Raw genomic sequence first — 20000 nt, 5'->3', positions numbered from 1 at the left:
CCACAAGGTCGAACGTTGTACATCTATTACTGGCACTTCTGTCGGCTGTTTTCCCCTCCAATGCCAACCACTTATGGCCATAACAAAGAGCTGTTTTGTTGTACCACCACCCATCACACGGTACAGTCCGACAGACCACCGCCGCGCTGCTATGTGTTCATAGGAGTCTGGTTTACGATACGCCATGAACGACTCTGTTGTTGCTTAAACCACCATTTGGGACCCAAAAGGGTCCCGAATTGATTAGCGGGGGTCACCAAAGAGCTCCTGTTATGATAATACCATTATATTTTAGCTCCACACTTCGCCTCATCACCTCAGGCTGTGATTTGATGAAACACTTAGGCCTGCTTAGGAGAACTTTGTTTTTTTACAACAAGGGTTGTAAAAATTACACATTTTAGATTGTAATTAGAGAAAAGAAAAGATGAGTGTTAAAACGTTTCCATTTGCTTCTATCTATAGTTTTAGCGATTTTAATTACATTGATTTCAGTGGTTGGGGGCATGCATGCAATTGGCTAAATTTTAACACTCTTTTCTAATGTTTTTTTATTCAAAAATACAAACAAAGTAGTCCTTTAACCACATTAATGAACAAAAATGTATGAACATTTGGCAAACATTCAACGAATATTGCTGATCTACTCGCTATTTGGCATACAACAAAGTGTAAGTGGTTAATCCTAATTTATACTTGTTGGTGTCAGGCGCCAGCAGATGTGTAGTTTTCAGCTTTAATCAGTTAGTGTTCGTATGCACTATGTATCTATATATAGATATATGTCTGTTTGTCTGTCTGTCTTTATTTATTCTTCTGTAGGGATGTCAAAAATGGACCTTTATCAAAATCGATTATTCTATAGCAATATTCGAATATTATTCGAAAATCGATAATTAATTATTATTATTATTTTTTTATTAAAAAAAAAAAAAAAAAAAAAACTTTTTTTTCTTCTGGATTTCAATGCACATTTACATATGTACAACATGGCTCTTCAGGTAATTGGTAGCCTAACTACTACTCTTCATCTTTCTTTTTAGTGTGCCAGTGTACTGTTCACCTAATCTCTCAAGAACAGATTTTGTGATGCTTTACAATACAGAGGGCGCTGTTTTCCCTTTTCTTTGATGATGGCCACCAAGTACCAAACAATCAAGCCTGAATCAATCACACCTGTGTCTGAGACAGGGGGGGAGGAGAGTGTGTAGCAGGCAGCTGCCACTCTGCTGTGCTCCTTCACTCTACACAGTTTACAGTTGGTGCTGGTGTGAATAATAAATCAATGGCCATTTACTATTATCATTAATACTATTGTTAGCCTATATTCTATATTTTGGTTTAAACTAACTAACTAAGCCAAAAAATAGTATTAAAAAAAAAAAAAAAAAAAAGAAAAAAAAAATATTAATATTTTTTCGATTTTCGATTATGAAATATTAAAATCGAATATTGATTAATGGAACGAATATTCGAAAATCGATTATTCGGTGACATCCCAGTCAGTATAAGTCATCATTACAAGCTCCTTCATTAAAATCCTTGAAAGATAAATATGGCAATGCGTGTTCTTGGTGTGTTGAGGAGGTATAATGTCAGCAAGAAAGTTGTTAACATCAATGTGTCATATACAGTAGTTTATTTAGAATGGATCAAACTATACTCTGGGAATGTGTCCCTCTTGTCTCTCCTGTATGCAAGGGTTCCAGTGTGTTGTTGAACGATATTTATACAACCTTTGTAACAGAGGGCTCCATGTAGGAAGTCCATTAGTGACCTTTGGGACCCTGGAAAGGTGGAGAAGTGAACCCCATCCGGCCTCAAACACGATGGACATAGCTCAAAGGCACCATCAAGATGGATGGTGGGCTGGCACTCCCATGTGTAATCACTTTCTATATTTATCTTAGACAAGTCTGCCATGACGTCACGCATGTCATCTGTTACATGTCTCTGAAAAAACAATAACATCCAACATCTTTGTCATACACCATTACCCACACATGAACACTAGTGTCGAAAATAGCAGATCCAAAAAGAATGCTCTATTTTAGATATTTTGACATACAGCAAAGCATGTAGAGTTTTAAGTGGTTAAAGGAGTAGTTCACCCCCAAAATGACTTTTTTTCTATTGATTAGTCACACCATGGAGACTAGAGTTCAATAATATTTTTAGTTTTTTGTCGCTTTCCTAAGACAAAAATGTGATAACAATAAATTTACCCCGAAACGGGTCCCCATTCGGAATCAATGGGGGTAAATTTAGTCGATTCAAATTTTTGTCTTAGGAATTTGACAAAAAACAAAAAATATTATTGAACTCAACTCTCCATGGCATGAGTAATCAATAGAAAAAAAGTCATTTTGGGGGTGAACTACTCCTTTAACAGAAACATTGAATGATTTGCCCTATTCCAAGAGGCAACTAAACCTAAACCTAAACCTTATGAAGTGTTGGAATAGGGAATAGTTGGACTTTTACTTGTTACAGAGTATTTCTACATGCTAGTATTATTGATATCTTTACTTAAGTTAAAAAAAAGACTTTCCACCACTGTCTATTTCAAGCACCCTCAAGCGCGTTGGTTTGAATCCCAGCATGGAACGTCACCATAATGTTGTCCTTGACTCACGCCGTTCCTCAGATTAACAGTGTTTCCCTTGGTCCACAGACAGCCATAGAGATTGATGGGTGTTTTCCTTGTGGCCCACTGTGTTCCCAAGACCTGCATGTTGACTCTCAATAGCCTGATGGACTGGGTGGCGGGTCACACTGGGGTTCTGTGGAAGCATGAGTGGCCTGTGTTGAAAAGAGAGAGAGAGTGTGAGTGTGTGTGTGTGTGTGTGTGTGTGTGTGTGTGTGTGTGTGTGTGTGTGTGTGTGTGTGTGTGTGTGTTAGGTATGGGACGATATGAACATTTCATAGCACGATTATTGTGACAAAAGATTTATGATATTATCGTCATAATCAAAATCCATTATCCTGGGGCGGAACATTTGCCAAAAAAATAGCCGATCTACAATATTACAACGCGTCGCAACGCAATGCGTTGTGATCTTGTAGATTGGCTAATTTTTGGCAAAGACACTTTTGATAGAGAGTGAAAAAAAGATGTATCAAGTACGTATATTATAAGTACCTTTTATCATTTATAGAGGGTTTAAGTGGTACCGGATATGCAGCTCGGCAAATAAAAGGTGAATTGATCCCAGTGCATGATGGAGGACGATATCACGATAAGTTAGATCTCCACGATACGATTATCATGAGTGTTTTTTATCACGATAAACGATAATACTGTATCTCTGATTGTTGCATCCCATGTGTGTGCACGTGCACGTGCAAGCGAGAATAGATGAGTTTGAGGTTTCAACCACTCACAGATTTAGCCCCACTGTCTTGTCACTGTGAACACTTGACAGATTGACAGACGGTGTGTGTGTCCGTCCGTCCAGGTGCATACAAAAGTTCCCCGGCGAAAGGCTAATCGATGTTTTTCATTTGATATCCAGCGGTTTGAAATTAAGCCACAAATCTATTGAGAATTTAGCTGGGAATCAAATGGCTGTCACAAATTCTATGTGACAGGTGTTTCAAATTGATGCAAATGTCATGGCTGATTGGCTGTTTGTGTAAAACTAGTGTTCTTATTATTCTTTCGGCTAATTCCACCTGGAATTAGCCACAGTGGATCATCTGTTTCCGTCGTTTTCTATGTACAGTGTCGAAGTAATGTTAATACTACTACAAATTGTTTTCATTCTATTATAGCATTGGCTACAGTATATTATGAAGAGACCCATTACACACGTTTCAGTCTAACCATTTGTACACTCAGAAGTTAAAGCTGTAATACAATGTAATTGTGTCCATTCTGTATGGTAGTGTATGTTAACGCAATATAATATGTACAATTGGGGTGGTTGTATTTTTGTCTCCTTGTTCTTCTATTGAGACATTTAGATCATGTGTCTACGGATAGGTGATACATGACCTTTGACACGATCCTGTTTCTGATTTGACACAAATGTTGACCTGAAGGTCAAGATTCAATTCATCCCCTGCAGCAAGCAGGCAGGCTCTATCAGCTCAACGGTAAAATGTCAGGACTTGCACCGGAGTCCCGGGTTCAAATCCGGGGTAGAAGAGGAAAGTGCAGCTTTTTTGCAGGAGTATAAATGTAAAGGTTTGCATACAAATATCTTTGGTTAAATATTTATAAATTACAATTTAGGCATTTGACAGACACACGCATACATTTTTTTGTAAGCATTTTCTTACAATTTCAAAACTAGTGAAAATTGCTTGTCTTCAAGCTGACAACGACTTGCATGGCCTAGTGATATTGTGTGTGTGTGTGTGTGTGTGTGTGTGTGAGGTTGTGCGTGCACTAATGGGGAAGAGAGCGTAAGAAGAGGATTGGGACGTCTGCGGAGCTTGTCTGGTGTTGAGTGAGGTGGGGTAGAGCAGGAGTTTGAGAATTTGACATTTCAATCACCACAACCCCCAGTTGCTATGTACACACACGCGCGCGCACACACACACACACACACACACACACACACACACACACACACACACACACACACACACACACACACACACACACACACACACACACACACACACACACACCTCCAGCCTTTTTGGTTTGAGGCTGATTCCCTGTGACAACCTAAATATTTGGCCGCGTCCGGGCACCAAGGTAAATGCACCCCGCAAGAATGTTTTTACAGGGAGAGAGGGAGAGAGAGAGAGAGGGGGGGAGAGAGAGAGGAAGGAAAGGAGAGAGAGAAGGAGGAGAAGAAGGAACATTTTGATAGAGTGGAAGTTGATACGTCTTTGCCTCTAGTCTTGTTAATATTTCAGTGTAACTGCCATTCGTTGGCAGCTTTGTAGTTCTTTACACCTGTAAACCTGTGCTGTGACAACAACGTAGCATTGGCAAATGGAGGTAAATAACCGCAAAGGTGTGAGTGGAGGATGGATGGAAAGAATAGAAACATGATGGATAGAAAGAGAGAGAGGGAGTGAGGATGACAAGGAACCAGAGAATGGAGAAAGAGAGGCTTGACGTATAAGTGGGGTAAAATCTCAAATCAGATTCTTCCATTGCATTCTTGTATTTATCTGTGCCAAAATGAGCCAATCTACAAGCTCACAATGCTCACAGAGCTAGGAGATAGCGTACAACTGTCCTGTACTGTTCTCTCCTAAGCATATTACTGTTTTATACTCTCTTGCAGCACTCTCAAGCCTTTTACTGTCTTATAGCTTTCTCTCTTAAAACCCCTGCCTGATTAAATCTCCTTCTCTGTTACTCTCATTCACTTTCTCTATACCAGTAAGACTCCCTAATCGGGAGATAAGCGACCGTAGGTGGACGAATAGGTACCGGCCCCAGCTCTCCCGGACGCTCCTAGGCCGAGTTAGGGCATTTTATGTGAGCTGCAGTGGAGGGGGTCCTCCACTGGGGGCGCCACCACTTTTGCATCCGTTCTGGAGCACCAGGAGTGGGTGGTCCCCAGGAATTCCCCGTGAGCAGCCCCGTGGGGGTGGTCATTTGGTCATTTTTGCACATTTGGTCATTTTTTACACCTGGGGGTCCCCAGTCCCTGGAGCTCCGGGGGTCCTTGGAGGTTGTAGTTTGGCAGGTAAGGAGTGTGTGTGCAAAAGTTGGCATGGATGGGGGCAACGGTTGTGGAGATATGAGCAGGGCAAAAATGTGACGTGTGACATATGACTCACGGACGGACATTTCTTTACACCTGGGGGTCCCCCAGGGTCCCTGGAGCTCTGGGGGTCCTTGGAGGTTGTAGTTTGGCAGGTAAGGAGTGTGTGTGCAAAATTTGGCATGGATGGGGGCAACGGTTGTGGAGATATGAGCAGGGCAAAAGTGTGACGGACTCACTGACTCACTGACGGACAGCCCGTGGAGGTTTTGGTAGTAAATGCGACCTACGGTCGCAATTACACTCTCTCTCTCTCTCTTTCCCTTTCTCTCTCACTCTGTTTCTTTCTCACTGTTACTGTCTCTCTCCACTTTCCCCCGTGCTTGAATTAAGTTGTCACGTAGGAAATCTAGCATGGCTATTATTGCCCCATATCCAATAGCAGACAAAGGAAGGGTCCTTTTGTCTGCTATTGGAAAATTAATTAAGCTGCCTTCAAAGGCATGGGTTCACTTTGAGCTTTGCAGAGTCTGCTGTAATCCATGATGATAAGGCATTCGCACACACTCACATACTCACACGCATATACTATATTAGGCATATACACGTACATGCAGACGCACACAGGACACGATCTTGCACACACAAGTACACACAAACGCGGATACACACAAACGCACGTGTGCACAAACGCACATAGGCATTATGCACACATACATGAACAGGCATATAACATGCAAAAATACGGGCACATGGCATGACCTTAAACACACACACGCTCACACACACGCAGGGAGGTCATTAGTGACCCGCGGAATGCAGGGGTCAAATCTTAAAAGACCTGGCTGATAGAGGGGATGTATGGGATCAAAGCAGGGGGAGAGAGAAAGGGAGAAAGAGATGGATGGTAGGACGGATGGAAGGAGAGCGGCAGGAGGAAAGGGAGGACAGGATCAAAGGAGAGAGGACGAGAAGGAGGAAAGGTTGAGTGTGTGTAAGAGAGAGGGAGAGAGGGAAGTGAGAGAGAGGAATGGGGGAGCGAGGGAGTGCACAGTAAAATCGTCTGTGTTAATTTATACATTTGTAACTGAGAGTGCACCTTTTGTATGTAACCTTCCGGGTCATACGGGTACATTTGGTTACATTTGTACACTTAACAACAACACTTAACGATCAGCTCTAGTTTGGAGCCTTGACGGACTCCGCTCAACCACGCAGAGGGTTTAAGACTTAAGCCCTCTACTTGGTTGACCGGACTTTAACGTTGAGTGGTTAAACGTCATTAATTGGAGTCCCCCAGGGGTCTATACTAAGCCCCCTGCTTCTTTCTGTCCACACCAAATCTCTTGGCCAAAATAGAGAATGTTCACCCCAGAACAGATGATCCAGGTGTTTTCTTTGTTTTCATCCTATTAGATCCAATAGCGTTCAGAAGTCTTGCAAGATGAGATTTCGAATGCGAGTGAACCGTTTTACAGCAGAATCTCAACAATGACGTAACCCTGGAGTATATTATGCATGTTAGCTCAAGTTAACAGCATGTTTATAAACAGCAGATAATTACCGAACAAATGGATTTGGAGTGATGGAATACGCGGATTAGCATAAGCCCCACCGCTCCCGGTTGAGCTGTGGTTGGGTCGGCCAAAATGGACAATATTGCGTCTTTTATCAAAATAAAACACATAAAAACAGAGAAACAGCAACATATAGGCCATACACAACAGTTGGGGAACAGTTTTTATCCAGTTGAGATCTGCTCATCTACTCTGAACTTCAAATGACATTCCTTCAAACCACACTGTTGGCCGGGTTCACTTTGGTTCCACCTGCTCAGTTCCAAAACAATCAATGAGGGTTTAATACACAACATGCCTCCTGAATGCGCTCTGTGTCTGCAGTTGCCAGATGAAAAGCTTAAGTTTCCATAATGTCCACATTTCACAACTTCCATGCATTCCAGTTTGAAAAAATGATCACATTCAGTGGCTAATAAAGCCAGCATCAGACGATATGACTCTTGACATAATTTCTAGTCAGAGACTGAGCCTGACAAATTTGCAGTTATTGGATTTTTCGGCACCTTCTCTCAAATTTGAGAAAAAGTGCAGGAAAAAGCAGGTACTCAGCACTGCTTAAGCAGCCTGTGCCTTTCTTTGTAGGGAGGAAAAGAAAGTGTTGATGTGCCAAAAAAAACAAAGCCTGCATCAGACCAGAGTAGAACACGGAGGGTTCCAGAAGGGGTCTCAGTTCGATCCCAGGCTCCCCCAGAGTTGGTGTCGAAGTGTCCTTGAGCAAGACTCTTGAACCTCTAGTTGCTTCCGGTGAGCAGGTTGGTGCCTTGCATGGTTTCCTCTGGCATCGGTGTATGAATGTGTGTGTGAAGGGGTGAATGTAATACACAATCTCTGTAAAGCGCCTTGAATAATGTTCCTCCACCTTTCACGGTCAACCAGTTGTGCCTTGCCCCATGAGAGACCCATCTCCTGCAGCTCCGTCTCTACAGCTCTGCCCAGGTGGTCTTAGGTAGGCCTTGTTTTCTTTTCCCCTGTGGTGTCCATCTGAGTACCACTTTGTGGAAAGAGCTGACTTGTTTGGTTATTAGACAATCGCCAGCACCCCATATAGTAGAACCGGCTTGACCAGGTAGGTGTTGGATTCTTCAGATGTTGTGGAGTCTTGTGTAGGTGCTGCGTGCTTGTCCAAGTCTGCGCTGGATGTCTTTTTGCGCAGCATTGTTGTGGCTAATCAGACTTCAAGCGGTTCATCATTTATGGACACATGACACATGTGTTATATTTGTGGACACGGCAGTGAGTTCATGTGGAAAGTTGAGATCTTCAAGCTGGCTAGAGAGAATCCACTGGATGCCTCGAGGTTTATCAGCAGTTGTTTTTCACATAGTCCAGTCTATGACAGTTAGGAAGAGGATGGGTGAGAGGATGCAGCCTTGGCATACTCCCGATCCTACAGGGAAAGACTATAAAACTATCCTAATATTGAGACGATCTTATGAGGGATTCCATAAGACTGCAGGCTCTTTCGTGGTACATCCGTGCATGCTTTCGAACACCTTCTTGAAGTCAATGAAATTGACAAACAAGGGCACATTCCACCCTGTGCATTGCTCTATGATGTTTCGAGGTGCAAATATGTGCATCCTCTGCCCCTTCGAATTTCAGACTTTTCTTCACAGAGTTTGCTGTCAATGGTATCACTAATTCTGTCCAGGATAAAGGCCCTTTCCCACTGGGTGGGATAACGATAAAAAAATATTGTTTTCAAGTGGATTGTAGCGTCCTTACCACAACGATAAAGCCGTCATAATTGATGTGAACGCCGACATGTCGTTATCTTTATCGCGTCAGGTGGGAATGAGCCTTAACTCTGCAGAACACAGGCTGTTTTCCCAAAATTCAACATGATCTCTTTGTTCACTATCCATTGTACGACAAGGTATGTGGATGAAGTGGTTAACTAATAGCTGTTTCTCTAATAGTTATGACCTGTATATCCCAGGGTATACCCCACATCGGAAGTTCACAAAGTTTGGAAAATGTCATTGTTGACAGGATGAAGCGGTCTGCACGTTGACATCCATCCACATAGCCTGCCCGTCCTTGATCATGTGTTCCATCAGGAACCTGGCCAGTCCCTGGTCTGTAAAAGCTTGGCCTCAGAACAGCTTGGATCATTCTTCCGAGCACCTGATAGGCCTTGTTTTAAGGTTGACTGCACTGTCTAAGATTTCACTGATAGCATCGCTCATAAAGAACACGGTACCTCCCCTCGCACTCGCATTCTCTGTTTCTGTCTGCCTCTCTCTGTCTGTGTGCGCGCTCTCTCTCTCTCTCTCTCTCTCTCTCTCTCTGAGATCTCGCTGATAAAGTCTGTCCTAGGGAAGGGGGATGGTATCTTTTTGCCCTTCCTCTCTCTTGTTGGGTGTCCTCCTGGCTCTATTATAACCTGCACTCCCCATCTCTTTCTTTTATTTTTTTTTAACTTTCACTCCCTTCTGTTCAGGCTTTTACGGTGTCGCCAAAGTCCAAGCTGTATAGATCTGTCTTACTGTGTGTGTTGGTGTGTGTGTGTGTGTGTTATCATGTCCCCTCAAAAGTAGACCAATCATCACAGCTCACGTTGCTTGCTACTGTATGAGTGTACGTGCACAGCTAGAAATTCTGGATCAGGCTTTATTCTTTCTACATTCTACATTAATTTCCAAATTGAACGTTTGGCGTGATGGTGGCGCTAGAAGAAAGATGTCGTGGTCACCAAAAGCTTCTTCGTCTTAGAAGTATGAATGTTCACAGCAAATTCCATGGCAACCTCGCCGTTACTTTCCAAGATATCGTGCAACCAGCGCGTCACTGATTTCAGTCTGTGCTTCTCTGAGACCCATAAAACGGAGCACAGTTTAATCGTTAGCTATCTCACTTTCCTCCCAAATATTGCCCTTAAAAGTCTCATTTACTTTAGTCTGGTTTACTTTGGGGCTGTTGAAAGAGGCATGTCTTCATCTTATCAAATCCTACATCGCGGCCAGCTTCGCCCCTAAGAAATGTAAATAAAGGCAACCTTTCTCTGCAAATACTCCCATAAGCATGTGTGACTGTGTGTGCCCACACTCTGCAACAACATGGCACAGGGCGAGGACAGCCAAAGAGAGTGTTTCAGCTGAACACTCCAGATCTCCACATGTGGGAATCCAGTGTGCACACACACACACACACACACACACACACACACACACACACACACACACACACACACACACACACACACACTCTCGATCTCAACAAGTGGAGCATTTCCATGACAAAGGGCAATTATTGACTTTCATTGGCTCCGCTCGCTTTGATATCAGTTAGGGGTGTGTGTGTGTGTGGGGGGGGGGGGGGTCCATGAAAGGAGTGAACAGACGAGTGGGAAAATGCACCCACTGACCCACGGCACACAAACACAACAGGGAAAGTCACAGGAAGAAATGTCATTCGTTCAGCTTCTGTCTTTCAGGTTCTGCTTTACTGTCTGGCCCGGGACCTTCTGCCCCCCCCCCCCCCCACCTCTCTCTCTCTCTCTCTCTCTCTCTCTCTCTACTGCTTTTCTCCACCTTTCTACCTCCTCAGACCCTTCCCTCTCTCCCTCCCTTCTTCCCTATCTTTTCACCCACTCCTCTCCTACTGCACCTCCTCTTCCACGTCTCCCGGCCATAATTTAGGGGGCTGAAAGGAAGAGAGAGAAAAAGAGAGAAAGAGAGAGAGAGTGGGGGGGGGGGGGGGAGGATAGGAGGGCTGTGAAAAAAAGGGGAGACCCTGAAGATGAGGACCTTCCTCCGGGACGCGGCACAGATGTGAGAGAGTGTGTGTGTGTGTGTGTGTGTGTGTGTGTGTGTGTGTGTTTTTGGAACAGAGTGGGATTGGGGGGGGGTTACTGGCGATAGGCTAATTTGCGCGGCATAAAAGGCGGACCCCCTTTTCATATGCAGAGCGCCACTTTGATGCGCGGCCGATGAAAGCCGGGAGGGGAGCGGAGAGAGCAGAGGAGGAGAGAGGAGAAGGCGACAGTGGGGAGTTTCTTTGTCCGCTGACAAGAAGGCATCTGCTGCGCTCAGCCCCGCTCCCCCTCCTCCTCCTCCCCTCCGCTGTCGCTCGCCACAATGGAACCGGCCTAAAGGGACCCCAAGTGTCACTTCCATCTCGTCGTACGAGGGTGTCGTTCGGCCCCCAAAATAGCCGATCTACAAGCTCTACAAAGCGGCGCGATGCAGCGCATTGTGCAGCTTGTAGATCGGCTATTTTAGAAGGGGGGGGGGGTTAATCGACACCTGTGTACGACGAAGCATAAATTGAGTGACATCGAGGGTACCTTAGAAAGGACACAGGGAGGAGGAAAAAAACACTTGGTTTGGCTGGTTGACGTATGGGCATGAATATTAATACAGAATGCACGCACACCCTTGCACGCACACGCGCGCGCATGCATACGTGCACACGTGGTCAGTCTGGTCACGCTACCGAAGCCCTTTGCCACACTGTAAGACACGCACACATCTACACACGCACACACACACACACACATGCACATGTCCAGGAGGGTGCGCACATGTTGAGTGAAACGTCCCGACGTGAAGAAGATGCATGATGGGTAAACACACACACAGAGACACTGTTCCACGGCTGACAGAAGAGTTCCTCACTTTGATGGACTTAAGTAAACTTGTTATGTTTAGAGGGGCGAGCTCAGTAAGAGATCAGTGGGTTGGGGGTTGAAGGGTTTTGTGTGTGTGCGCGTGTGTGTGTGTGTGAGAGAGAATCTGTATGTATGCAGGTTGCAGGGTGAAAGGAGGATCAGAGTGTATGTGTGCAGTGCACCCACATACATGCACACACATGCATTTGTGTGCATTCATGTGTGTGTGCGTGCATGCATGCGTGCGTGCGGTTGGGATCACAGGCTGTAGGCTCACCAGGGCTCTCTCACCAAACACTGGCTGATTTCACGCTCTCACAATAGCCGTGGCTCCACAGGGACGGCCCAGAGGGGGCTTGTCACTGCCGCGGAAACGTGAAAACACATCACCTAAACTAAAAAAAGCACTGCTTCCCAAACAGTGGGTCTTGTGACCCATGTTTATATGGGTCGCAAGTAAATATCCATTACATCAAATTTCTCTTTTGGGTCTTGAGCCAAAAAGTTTGGTACCCACCCACTGACCTAAAGCATCATTGAACGTTCATCCATAACGTTTTTTCTTTTTTTTTGGTTTCTCTGGTAGTTTTAAATGTACTTGTAAAGATACATTTTCATGCTCCGAGTTGAACCTTTATTGGTCTAGAGCAGTGTTTACTCAAATTCCAGGTTCTCCCCAGGGTCTGTGGGTTCCTTCAGGGGAGTCTAAGTTGACCCATACAAGTCTATAACTCTGACAGCATACAAATGGAACCAAATGAACCATTTGGTTCCATTTGTACACTGTCAAGAGTTAAGGGGAGACCTTGAAATTTGAAAGTTTGAGAAACACTGGTCTAGAGCAGGGGTCTTCAACAGGGGGTCCTCGGAGTTACTACAGGGGGTCCTCCAAAATCATTGTGCGATAGAAACAATTTTTTCTCCTTTTTTACATTAACCACCTGAACCCTATAGCGTCCATATTCTGCGAAATGTAGTCAAAAAATAGCCGATCTGCAAGCTCACAACGCCTCGCAGTGGCAAAGAGCTTTGGTGTAGAGGAGAAATTGAGCTTAGTAAAAGGTCAAGTTTGTTAAAGTTATACCATGTAACTTTTTTTATAAAACAAATCTTAAAATTGTCCTAACTCTTAAATCGCTAAAGTTTTAGAACACCCACTCCGTTATCTTCAGCTTCTGAAGCCTTCTCTTTATATGTTTTCTATGATCCTGACCGGGGTCCGGTTTTCGCGCAAAAATTACGTCATCATACACTACCGGCCAATCACAGCGAGGGTTATACACTGCCGGCCAATCACAGCGCATCTTGAAGTGGGGTCGCTAGCTATCACAATAGGGCGGCCATATTTGTAGGCGCCCGTGTGTCTCTATCTATACTCGGGTGAAACACTCCGTTTCTCCGGAATGCCTGAACGCACAGGAACCAGGGACCCCTCTAAAGATAGATCTCGGCGAGGTGGAGGCAGACGCGGGGGTGACGCGGGGGTGTGAGGCCCGGTCCGCGGCGAAAAACGGCCGAAAGACGCGGACGCTACTGACCACTAGTTGAGCAACTTACACAGTATAGCTTTAAGTATTGACGGTTGAAGTGGTTAAATATCTGAAAACGCAAATTGACATGTATCCAAATACACTAATGAAACTATATGGAATCTATGATAAGTGGGGGTCCCTGCTTCATCTCTCTCTCAACTAAGGGGTCCTTGGCCTGAAAACGTTGAAGACCCCTGTCCTAGAGGGTTTGAGTGGCTGATACTGTAATTATCATTAATGCAACGTCATTCATTGTTTGATTCCAGGTGATCTTTGCCCTGAACCAGACGTTGCTACAGCAGGAGTCTTTGCGGGCAGGCAGCCTCCAGGTGCCCTACACCACTGAAGACCTCATCAAACACTACAACTGTGGAGACCTCAACTCCATCATCTTCAACCATGACACGTCACAGGTTGGTGTCCTCCGTGCAACCTGTATCTAGGCCTCTCACAATTATTTACGTAATCGGCCGATCGCAATTATTTGAGATAATCGCAATTATTATTTGACATGAGTCCCAATTACGGTATTTTGCATTATCGTCACGATGGTTTCCATGTTTAGAAATATCCATAGATTTCCCCCAAATACTGGCAATAGCAGATCTCCACTATTTCTTAGGGTAGTAAAATGTCTTTTTGTATTTAAAGCTATACTGTGTAAGATGCCCAACTAGTGGTCATTAGCCCTATAGCAAACCGCGGTCGCGTCCGCGTCTTTCGGCCGTTTTTCGTACCTTCAGACCCCCGCGTCTGCCTCCACCTCGCTGAGATCTATCTTTTGAGGGGTCCCTTGTTCCTGTGCGTTCAGTAATTCCAGAGATACGGACTCCTTCACCCTGCCTGGTAGGCGAAATTACCTAGAGAAGGGATGGTACAAACGGGCGACAACAAATATGGCTGCCATAGCGACCCCACTTCAAGATGCGCTGTGATTGGCCGGCAGTTGTATAACCCTCGCTGTGATTGGCCGGTAGTGTGATGACGCAATTTTGGCGCGAGATCCGGTCCCCGGCAAGGATCGCAGTTTACATAGAGAAGGCTTTACAGGCTGAAATTCACGGAGTGGGTGTTCTAAAACTTTAGCGATTTAACAGTTAGGACAATTTTAAGATTTGTTTTATAAAAAAAGTTACATGGTACAACTTTAAGTTAGTTGTCATATCGAAGCCTAAAAGCCAAAGTAGACAATGTATGTTTTATGTACACGTATGCTTGTCGAAAATAGCATATCTAAAATTAAGCATTGACAGCTTGTAGATTATTTTCTTTGGCACGCGACAACATTGTATGTCAAAGTATTCATTGGGCTTATCTCTGCAAGGGTTTCTCTTAAGAAAGAAACTCTCTGATGTTGTAAGAACAGTAGTTGATCCAACGCACCTGTTGATTACTCTATTCTATGCAGTGGTAAAGTCTTCCATTCACTTTCAGTCTAGTTAATAAGCTACGGCTCAGTTTGACCTCTTGATCTTATAGAGTGTCCCTGTGACATAACCCTTCACCTTTGACCCAAACCTCTGACCCCGACCCCAGCCCACCCTACACTCCAACCTCCCACCCCCTCCTCCTCCTCCTCCTCCCCCCTTCCCTTTTCTGACATCCCGTTTACACTCTTCTCTCCATCCTACTGCCCTTCTTTCCTCCTCTCCACTGTTCATACTACCCGCCAGTCTCCTTTTCACTCTTTCCCTGAGACCCCCTGAATCTCTCCTCATCCCTCCATCTCTAATCTCATCTACTACCCTCCTTCTCTCGCACTCAATTCAATTCAATTCAATTCAATTCAATTCAATTCAATTCAATTCAATTCAGTTCACACATTCAATTCTGACTCACTCACTCTGACTCACTCACTCACTCACTCACTCACTCACTCACTCACTCACTCACTTACTTACTCGCTCTCTCACTCTCTCACTCACTCGCTCACTCTCCATACACTAGCTCATAGATTGTTATGACTGATAAGAGCTTCAGAGTAAGTTGTTTGTTTTCATTTCACCTGAATGATGGTACGATTACAGGGGCATTTTAACAATTCAATATTTTGCTACAAACACTCACACCTTCACAATCCTACTTGACGTTTCTTTGTTTTGTTTGTGTGTTAAAATGTTCAAATATGTTAAGCTACTGGGTTACAACCTGCCACGTTATAACATTGTAGATGTAGATGATCTATTTGAGAAGTATTGTGTATACTGCAATGCCACTGCAAAGGGTTTTTGAATTTAGAAAGTGGTTAAAAAATGCATTGACACATGAATGCTTTATAAAAGCCCTCTTTCTCTAATATCAGGTGCCTAACTTCAACAACGTGACCCTGCCTCCCAGTGAGCAGGTGACGGCCCAGGAAATAGACAGCTACTTCCGACAGGAGCTCATCTACAAGCGCAACGAGAGGATGGGCAGGAGAGTCAAGGCAATGTTGGAGGAACATCCAGATAAGAGTTTCTTCTTTGCCTTTGGAGCAGGTTGGTCTACATCTATATACTGTATATATATATGCCATGTTTCCTCATTTGTTGGCACAATGAAAGTTGGCTGCATCTGTGGGGCTGTCACGATTATGACGATTAATTGTCACTCAAATGATTGCGATTAAAAATGTAATTGTTGTTTTTGCCGTTGACTATTACATTTCTGTTTGGCTTTTAGGCTTTGAAGTTGCACATGGTAGATTTGACACATAACCTAAATATACAAAAGAATTTCTGACATATTTGACAACTTTATACTTAAAAAACAACATTGATAGTGGAAATAGCCGATCTACAAGCTCACAACGCGTCGCATCGCGACACGTGAGCTTGTAGCTATTTCCACTATTTTTTACTTGAAAAAAATGAACATTTTTCAACATGGAAATGATTATGCCGATTATGATAAATAATCACGATTATGAAGAATAATCGCGATTAGACGATTATGTAATAACTGTGACAGCCCTAGCTGCATCGCAACCTTTGGGCAACATGCTGCTGACCATATGCTTATGTCACTTTTGTACTTTGGCAAATTTAAATAAGTAAATAAACAGATCCATACACCTTTTAAGTAAGCCTATAAGTAAGGCTATAAGTTGGCCAAACTGCAAAAAAAGAAAAAAAAATTAAAGGAAGGAAAGTGAGGGAAAAAAGAAAAAAGTAAAAGAAAATACAGCACAACAAAAGGTTCGAATCACACTGTTTTCTATCACTGAAAGTCAGTAGTTTTAGCCAGGGGAAAAAAAACTGTTAGTGTGCAGTTGAATGATGATGTGGTTTCATAATGTTGAGACACAAAGGGAACATTTTGAGTCGGTGACGCTTGAAGCTCTCGAAGGCAACAAATGTTTTCCTGGAATATTGGAATGTTCCCCTCTCCACAAGACGCCTAACCAGACACACACTCTCACCTTCACACAAGTCCAGGGACGCTGGAGTTAAATTATTGTTTCAGCAAATTCACCTCCCTTTGCCACCTCTCTTACTCACTTGCTTTTTTTGGTCAGTCATGTGCGTAACAGATGCATATAAAAAATCTGCAGGACATTAAAGCCGGTCTTCCTCTAAGGTGTGAAACCAAAGACCAAAGAGGGATTACATCATTTTTCCCGTTAACGATGTCGAAAGAGAGGGGGGGAAGAGAGACGGAGAGAGCGAGAGGAAGAGAAATGGCTTTACATGATTTATTGGACTCTGAAGCAACTCGTGTCTAGAGAGAGGGAAGTTATCCTGCTCTAATGTAGTTTGATCTCTTGTGAAAGCCTGAGTGTTCACCACCTCCCCGTGGGATTGTGTTTGATAAGCAATATTTCAAAAAGTCCAAATGGCTGAAACACCTCTCTTCTTATGGTGTGGCTCTGCGGGAGGCCAGCCGTCTAGAAGTGTGTGAGGTTGGGTTGCGTGTGTTCTGATGTATGTGTTTCCGCTGGAGCTAATCTTGCAGGCTGCTTGACCCGACAGTTTACTTAAGTATATATTTACTTAAGTACTGTACGTAAGTACAGTTTGGAGGTATTTGTACTTTTACTTGAGTATTTCCAGTTTTCAGTACTTTTACTTTTACTCCACTACAGGCATCTTGTACTTTTACTCCACTACAATTATTTGAAAACTTTAGTTATAAGTCACTTCGCAGATATAAATGATTATATTATGAAACATACATTAATCCACTTTAGCCCTATTTTATAATTAGGCTATTTGAAAATAGCCGATCTACAAGCTCACAGCGCGTCGCAATGCGACGCGTTGTGAGCTTGTAGATCTGCTATTTTCAAACATTTTGTACTTTAACTTTTTGTACTTTAAGTATATTTTGATGCCAATACTTTTGTACTTTTACTCAAGTACATTTTGGATCCCAGACTTTTACTTGTAAGGGTGCCCACACACCAAAATACCTATGAGAGAAGAATCTGCATTCCGCCAATACAATGCATTTCAATGAGAATGGAGCGGTTTCATGCCAGTAGAGGATTTCTGCAAAAAACGCTCCCTTCTCATTGAAATGCATTGGCGGAATGCGGATTCCACTCTCATAGGTATTTTGGTGTGAGGGCACCCTAACGGAGTATATCTATATTGCAGTATTGAGTACTTTTTCCACCGCTGTTGACCGAACAGTGCCAAATTCTTTGTGCACACTGCCAGCAGGCCAAAAAAAGGATTTCCAAGCAGATTTTTTAGTTAGAAAGCTGTGAACGGCATGCACACACGTGGTGCATGATCTGTGCTTGTGCTTGTGCGTGGCGTGCATTATCCGTGCACTATGTATGGATTACATGGCAGTATATGGAGAATTTGGCAGTTCAGCCTGAAAGTGGCCATTTTTGAAAATGCAGCGAATGAGTTAAATTGGGAGCACCAGTACAAAAGAAAAAAAGTTAATTTCACGCCTTCATCCTTGGGTGTGAAGAACCAAAAGAAACTTAAATGCCTAGTTGTGTTTGCTGGTGGAGAGAGTGATGAAATTAAATTATTACACTTGACCAATATGTCTGCTGACGTCCAAATTCAATGTAGTTGCTAAAACTGGGTAGGAACAATCATGAGATAGGCGTTGGCTTGTTAGTAGCCGTGTTGATGGCTCCTTTATTTAGCAACTACATTGAATTTAGTCTGTCGTCACCAGATTCTATCAGCACATCTCTGATCTCTGATCGTCTGCCATGCTAGACTAGGCATTTCCCTAATCAGATTTCTTGGATGCATTGCAGGCTCGGAGAAGGCATGTTGGTGTAATTATTACACCAACACGTCCCCAGAGGAATTCAAACCTATTACAATGTAATAGTTTGAATTCCCCTGAAACTGTATAGCCACGTCATTAGTAGTACTCAGTTGATAAGAGACACAAGTTAAAACAGTGAGAATGACACCAGATAACAGAAGATCAAGTCGTGTCTGTTTTCATCACACGTCTGTCTGTGTGTGTGTGTGTGTGTGTGTGTGTGTGTGTGTGTGTGTGTGTGTGTGTGTGTGTGTGTGTGTGTGTGTGTGTGTGTGTGTGTGTGTGTGTGTGTGTGTGTGTGTGTGTGTGTGTGTGTTCACATATTGATAGATAAAATACTGTCAGGCAGACAGTATTTTGTCCTAGAGTCATGTTTGTTTGGTTATTGGAATAATGGCCCGCTCATCAAATCGTTATTTACACTTAGGGAAAGAAACCAAGGACTTGTTGTAATTATTTACTCAGAGAAGCTTGGTATATCCATGAGCATCACAAGGGGGGGGGGGGGGGACTGAGTTACTAGGGCCCAAGGTGGAGGGGCCCTAGTAACACGAGTGCTGCGCTGCAAGCTTGTAGATCTGCTATTTTTAAAAAGTCGTGAAAATGTGTGAAAATCTTTGAATATATGTATTTTTTAAGCGAACATTTGTAACTCAAAATTTGCTTCTGGGGGTCCCTGGAACTAAACATTTTGAGATGGGGGTCCGTGGCCAATTACATATCATCTTGGGGGTCCTTCACATGAAAAAGTTTGAGCACAACTGACTTGGAAACATAGGTTTCTTGCACACATTTTCACGATTTTTCAAAAATAGCAGATATACAAGCTCACAGCATGGCACTCGGGGCCACACTGTGAGTTTGTATATCTGCTCTTTTTCAATAGTTAACATTCACTGTGGGCCCGCAGTGAATCCTTGTACCCAGGGCCCAGAATTTGGTGTGACGCCCCTGGGTATATCTGTCATCTGACAGCTGGGGTGAAGAATACCTGTCCTATGAACATCTACAGGTAATGCCTGATTTATATTTTGCGTGTGTCACGCACCGAAAACAACCACTATCTGCTATTTTCAGTGTGCGATACCACAACTAAATCAGGATTCACACCCTCAGGAAGTGCTTTTGCACTCTTGCATGGCAAGTCCTGTCTTCACAACCAGAAGGTCCCTGGTTCGATCCCCCTGTGTTAGTCTTGAAGTGTCCTTGAGCAAGAACTGCTCCCGTTAAAGGACCATTTCACCTCTGGGAGAACCAGATCTTATTTTATTGTTGTTTGAGACACGATCAACACAATCCCGAGTTATTTTTTGTGTTCAATCAAGCATCATATGATGCTTTGTAACATGCTGAAATACTAAAATATCTAAAAACACAGATT

At 43.6% G+C, this 20000-nt stretch overlaps 1 protein-coding gene across 1 annotated transcript in view; it reads left to right on the top strand.

Annotated features, from left to right (window-relative positions):
* trabd2a (TraB domain containing 2A) overlaps window positions 1–20000 on the top strand; it is a gene marked incomplete at both ends in the record, with an annotated part of 74043 nt that overhangs the window by 17205 nt on the left and 36838 nt on the right. The window contains 2 exons of the mRNA XM_080743542.1: window positions 13666–13812; window positions 15702–15876. Coding sequence (XP_080599668.1) covers window positions 13666–13812; window positions 15702–15876 — 322 coding nt within the window. The remainder of the gene's footprint in view (window positions 1–13665; window positions 13813–15701; window positions 15877–20000) is intronic.

This window comes from Nannobrachium achirus (genome assembly GCF_963921795.1).
Source record: "Nannobrachium achirus genome assembly, chromosome: 15".
In the NCBI taxonomy this organism is placed as follows: Eukaryota; Metazoa; Chordata; class Actinopteri; order Myctophiformes; family Myctophidae; genus Nannobrachium; species Nannobrachium achirus.
Note: the sequence above shows the minus strand (reverse complement) of the source record. Positions and strands in the feature narration are given on the sequence as shown.